The 6,000-nt window shown below is 32.0% G+C and overlaps 1 protein-coding gene across 3 annotated transcripts in view; it reads left to right on the top strand.

Moving 5' to 3' along the window:
* LOC117122203 (eyes absent homolog 1-like) overlaps positions 1-6,000 on the top strand; it is an 83,624-nt gene that overhangs the window by 54,377 nt on the left and 23,247 nt on the right. For all 3 annotated transcript variants that reach the window (XM_033267709.1, XM_033267707.1, XM_033267708.1), the window contains 2 exons: positions 615-754; positions 2,630-2,713. In XM_033267709.1, coding sequence (XP_033123600.1) covers positions 615-754; positions 2,630-2,713 — 224 coding nt within the window. The remainder of the gene's footprint in view (positions 1-614; positions 755-2,629; positions 2,714-6,000) is intronic.

The following is a 6,000-nucleotide window of genomic DNA, read 5'->3' as shown; positions in this document are numbered from 1 at the left end:
ATCTTGATTGATTGTCTCCCACCTGTGAGTATGTTATAGCTGTCTCTTATACACATCTAGATGTGTATAAGAGACAGTATATATATACACGTATAATATATGTCATGTCATGTATCATGCACAGGAACTCTGACGCCTGCAAGGCTCTGGTTTACTTAATATGAATGAGGACAAACAAAATAAAATTACAGTAAACGAAAGTGCAATGAAAGTGTGGCATGTGCATCAGTTTACTTTTGTAATGGGTTCGATGGGTCGCGTCTGAGTGCTTGATATATAATTTTGTTCGTGGGCTAAAAAGGTTGCGGAACCTGGGATTTAAATTATTATCTTTCAATTGAAAGTTAGAATGATATAACATGTTTCTTTCAAATTTCTAAGTTTTCTAAATTTTACAACAGTACAGTACTTTACACTTTTTCTGTACAGTATCTGTACCATATTACAATTAACATTGCAACTTCAGATAGACCATTATTTAAAAATATAAATAGCATCCCATCATTGCAGTTAAGTTCTAGAAAATCCACATTTTCTGGTGCTAAATTGCCAAGAAAGTTTTCTTACTGTTACTCACTTATACTAATTTTGTTTATTTCCAAAAAAATTTATAGTTCAACCTTTTACGGATGCACCAGTGAAGATAGATGATATAAATCGATTAGGAGGGGGTCGCATAAACAACAAACTAAATAGAAATAGATCGTCAAGGGGAAGGCGCAATCCATCACCTCCACCAGAAAGTGATCTTGAGGTAAATTTAAACTATTTTGAAATTCTTTTTATAGTTTCATAATTATGTATGGTAACACAGGAATATTTTAATAATTCACATTATTACAACCAATTACATAGATGTTATTGTTGTTGTTATCATTATTGGGTAATTATTATTATTGTACAGTAGTACTGTTGTATCCAACCAACCAACAGAGAATTATATTTAAAACAAAATTCTATAACTATTTTCTTAAATGGCAATGCTGATTACCTGTCAATAATAATAATAATAATAATAATAATAATAATAATAATAATAATAATAATAATGTTGCAGAGCATCGATGCACTTAAGCTAAAACAAAATATAGTACTCTCACAATGACCTCTAAAAATTACTGAACCACCCCTGGAGGAAATATGGCTTGGAAGACTGACTGGTGGGAGTCTACCGTACTTGTCACAGATGGGAATGAAATTATGATTCAATTAAAAAGTACATTAGATGTGAGTAGACATCCATACATAATGTGCTGAATACAGTACTTAAAAGCCATATTTTAAAGAGATGCTTTTACAGCATATGACCTCAAATAACCCGATCATTGTTGTCGATGTCACCTCCATAATTAGTTGTTATGAATAATGTGATATTCATCTAGATATTAATGTGAAATTCAATTTAGATATTGCATGTTGGCTTCCAATCTGTTATGTTATTAACTATAAATTAAGATTTTTATTATCACCGTGCTTACTTTAATACCCAGAAAATACACAGTATTTATAGTTTTACAATTATTAGGGGGAAGTTGTCAGGGGGATGCAACAGGAAGGGTGGGGGTGGAGTGGGGGTGGTATCATTTTAACATTAGTATCTTCTTGTATCATTCAAAATATTGTCCCTCTTTTTTCCTGATTTTGACCAAATGACAGTTTGATTTAAAATCCTCTCCATAAAATAAGCGTTGTTTTCAGTGTGGTATGTCTTCGACCACTGAGGTCACCTCTGGGGTCAATAATGAGTACTTTATCAGAGCCCATGTCAAAGCCTACTTGTAGTTGATCTGATGTAAGCAGTTTTTACTTCACCCACTTCATCACCAAAAGTGTTTACATATGTCTCATTTACCCAAGCCTTATATAAATATAAATATGCACATGTCATGCTAAAGTGTGTTCAAGAGTAAGTATTTTGTCTCTTAATACATGAATAAGTGGACTTGCCATAATAATGCCAAATTTATTGATAATATATCAATATGAAACTAATAATATGACCTTATTATTTATACTTTGTTTTTTTTTTGTCTGAGTTTACATCTGCTGAAATTATTTGCATGCCAGATTTCTATCGCTTGTGGCCTCACTTTCTGTGGGCAGCTATACGAGAACCATTCACCTATAGGGCCTGATGACCGGCTAATATGGCAATGAAAGTGGTTGTGTGTTAAAGATGATGGCTAAATTTTACATTTTTTAAAATTTATGAATATCATTTGAGATTTTAATTTAAAAATAGGTAATTATTATATAGTTGACATCAGAAATCATTTGGGAATAAAATTAATAGTAAGCATGATGAAAAGTAGATGCTTAAGTTGAAATTTATTAAACATTAGCTACACTTCAGTTGTCTTTAATACTACTGTTATGGTTTGTGTTTACAATTTTTCAGAATTATAAATTAAAGGGACTGTGTTTGGAGTTTAGTTTATGGTAAAATTGTATTTAAATGTACTGTACATAATACAGAAAGTTACTGTAGTAGTATCTGCATTCCATTTTGCTAATTTGTTAATGTAAAGTAATTGCCATTTACATAAAAGATTTTTGAATCCGAATAATCATCACAATCATCACCATTTAATCTATATAAGATAATTATTATATATTTCTTTATTTTCAGAGGGTCTTCGTTTGGGATCTTGACGAGACCATAATTATATTTCACTCATTACTAACAGGATCTTATGCATCACGCTTCGCTAAGGTAAGTTACACAATTTTAATGCCACTTGAACTAAGCTGTAGTAGAAGTTTGATGAAAGTTGTTGAAAATGCAAGCATGTATTTTCACAACTGATTACAGTAGTGGAAGGATATGTTTACAGTGCAACATTTCTTGGTCATGGTACCATCCCAAGTGTTTCTAAAAGAGCCCCTTTAGAACTATGTGTTGCAAATTAAGTTAGATTTAGAAGCCATTCTGATCCAACTCTTCCCCTCTGACCTACCCTCTCTTGAAATCTTACATTTGATGCTGAAGACCATGAATCATAAAGTGCCACAGAACTTCTCAATCTTCTTAAGTCACAAGATGATTTAAATCTTTAAACCTTTTATTAACTATTTATGATTCATTCGGTTGTTTGCACTGTGCATTTTTAATAGGTCAAGCTTAATAATGGCCCATTGTATAGAACTAATATTTGTTCTGAACTAATATTTAAAACATATACAAGTACTTAATTAATTTGAATTTAATAACAATGAATGCTGTCAGTTTATTTACATTGAAATTATTAGATGTTATTGCAAAACTTTATTAAAATTAAGATGAATTATCATATAAATCATTGCTTATCATTCTCAAGTTGATCGTAGATTCCTCAATAACCATTACTGTACGTTAGCCACACTGGCAACACCTTGGCATTTTGAAGTCGTTCTAAATCAATGCTAAGTGAACGATCATCAATAGCACTTGATGTAATAGGCAAGGCTTACCGGATTAATTAACAAGCAATTCTTAAGTTGACCACTACATTTCATGATGTGTCTATACACTTTACGCGCATTATGTTGATATACTGTCGGGATTTTCAACGTCATTACCGCAGTTTTGCCGATTTAACTGGCCAATGACATGATTTGTGGTTGCTTTATGTCCTACAGTAAATTGTGCTAATTGCAAGGACATTTTTAATGTAGGAATGGTGAATGGTTGTAGAATTTCTTTCTACTTTGTTCCCTGACTTAGGCTCCCATCATTCATACAGTCACATCTCTCATTCTTTATGTCACTTATTTTCCCATCATATCCTATAATTTTGTTCTATCAAAGTCTATATTCATCTCGTAATTTTCTCAGATAGTAAAGTTCAGTATTTTAGTATAATTGTTTACTATAATATCAATATTTATTTAAGTGTGGTAGAAATATAAATCATTTCATAAATGTTACTACACCTAGTTCTGGTTTTCATATCAGCAGTTATTGTACAATAGGACCAAGTTCGTAATTTTGAAAATTCGAATTACAGCAATTATTTAAATTAAAATAATGGGTGGTTCATGCAATGGTAATAAAGATAAGGATGGGCTAATAATAAAGCTGTGTCCTGTGTCCGTGTTCATTGTGTGTCTATCTGTACACCACCTTAAACTTATGCATTATGAAATATGCCATATACAGTAATTCATATTTTTTCCCATGATTGCTCTAATTCTGTAAGTCATACCCTTTCAAGATATTAAACTTTACTTTTAGTAATAATTAATACTAACAAGAGCGACAATGGTAAAATGACAATAATGATTAAGTTCATCTTAGTGTACATTTCTTAATTTGAATGTATTGCATATATTTCCTCCTTAGATACTAATATGTAAAAGGCCTACAGCTCAATTAGTAATATACAGTATAAATATACAGTAGGTTACAGTTATGTAGAACTGGTGAAGAGTAGAACCATCATTGTGATGATACCCGCAGGTTAAAATTGTCCTACTTGGCCTCTCGCCCAAGACCCTTATGACCATTGCTTCTCCTTGAAGTAGAACATTCTTTTGTAGGTGGCCGGTGATGAAGCACAGACAGTAATTTACGTTGTTATCTGTGTAGATTTAAATCCTACTGTTCACAGTCCTATTATCTCTCTCCACTACTGATGTGATAAGTAAAGGTCTTGAACTGCCCAGTATCACTCATCAACTTCTGTTTGTCATTTGGTGACTCAGTCAGACTGTAAAACAGCTCAGGATAGCAAATATCGTAATCCATTTCAGTTTGGAGGAGGGAATCTTGAGGAGAAATAGTCTAGAAGGGCGGGGTGAGGTGTGAGCACTGATTCAAATAAAATGTACGGAATGAAAGTATGGATTTGAAAAAAAAAAGATAGAGAATGGGAAGGGAACTCTGTGGCGTAGCTATTGTTAAAATATTTTTGGAAGTATAGCATTCCTATTTGACCCCCATACATTTTTCAAGATTACTTTGTCTATCTTTCATTTAAAAGCATGTCAGATTTCTTGGCGATATTCTATACATTACTCTGAGTAGAGTTTTCTAATTATTATCCCAAGCTATAGTATTATATCTATAGAAAGGCCCCAAAAAGCAACAAGGTCTGATTTTAAAGGCTGTCATAAAATTGTTCAAAGTACTCTATTAAAGGGTTCCATCTTAAAGTTCCGTCTGTAGGCCAGTAGATTACTGAACTGTTAGTGCATTAGTTCTGTGTTCAGGACTTTAAAAAATAGAGTGAGTGTGTTTTTGTTAGCCCGTTGGGTCTGTTTGTCAATCTGCAATTGAAGAATACTTTATCTTTATTGTCTGGATCTCACTGTGTGTCAAAGGGTTGAAAAAGTGTGAGACATGAAATATAGTGACTGTCAGTGCTTTAGAAGATGCACAATGCAAAAGTTTATTGCATGTTGGCAAGCCTCCGCTTGTTTGTCATGGCCTTTAAAAAAAATCATCTATACATAAAACATCTTATTTCTTCAGATGTGTATAAGAGACAGTTGTTAAATTTTATTTTTGTAAAAGAATATTTTGAATATAATAATTCTAAGAAATGATAGGCCATTCAGTTTTTATTTGAAGAGTTTATCCCTTTTTTCTTTTTAAAGTGAAGACAATTCTGATTAAAATTGATTCTGTTCCAACCACTGCTAAGAAATGTCATTAAAATCAATTTTAGGAACATTTGTTTGTGGAGGTAAAGTGTCCCCTCTGGGCTGAATAATTGCCTGAGGTACTGAATGAAACCTGCAACAAATGAACAATATGTTTTTACAAAATAGCACATGATTTCCAAACAATTTCTTCTTAAACAAAAGTTGATTTGCATCAAGATCAGTTTTTATACTGACTTTTAAAAAATTATTTTACCATGTCCTATATATGCACGGTCATTCTGCTAGCCATTCAAAAATACAATCGTACAATAATTTTGTTGCCAATATTAGTAAAAATAATATGACAAAACTATTCGTAATATAACAGTTCATGTTGAACAGATATTAATGATGACAGAATTAGAAACTAGAATA

This window comes from Anneissia japonica, unplaced genomic scaffold (assembly GCF_011630105.1).
Source record: "Anneissia japonica isolate Jap-2015-1 unplaced genomic scaffold, ASM1163010v1 scaffold287708_len1499824_cov190, whole genome shotgun sequence".
Classification (NCBI taxonomy): Eukaryota; Metazoa; Echinodermata; class Crinoidea; order Comatulida; family Comatulidae; genus Anneissia; species Anneissia japonica.
The sequence above is the reverse complement of the archived record's forward strand: the minus strand, read 5'-3'. Positions and strand labels throughout refer to the sequence as shown.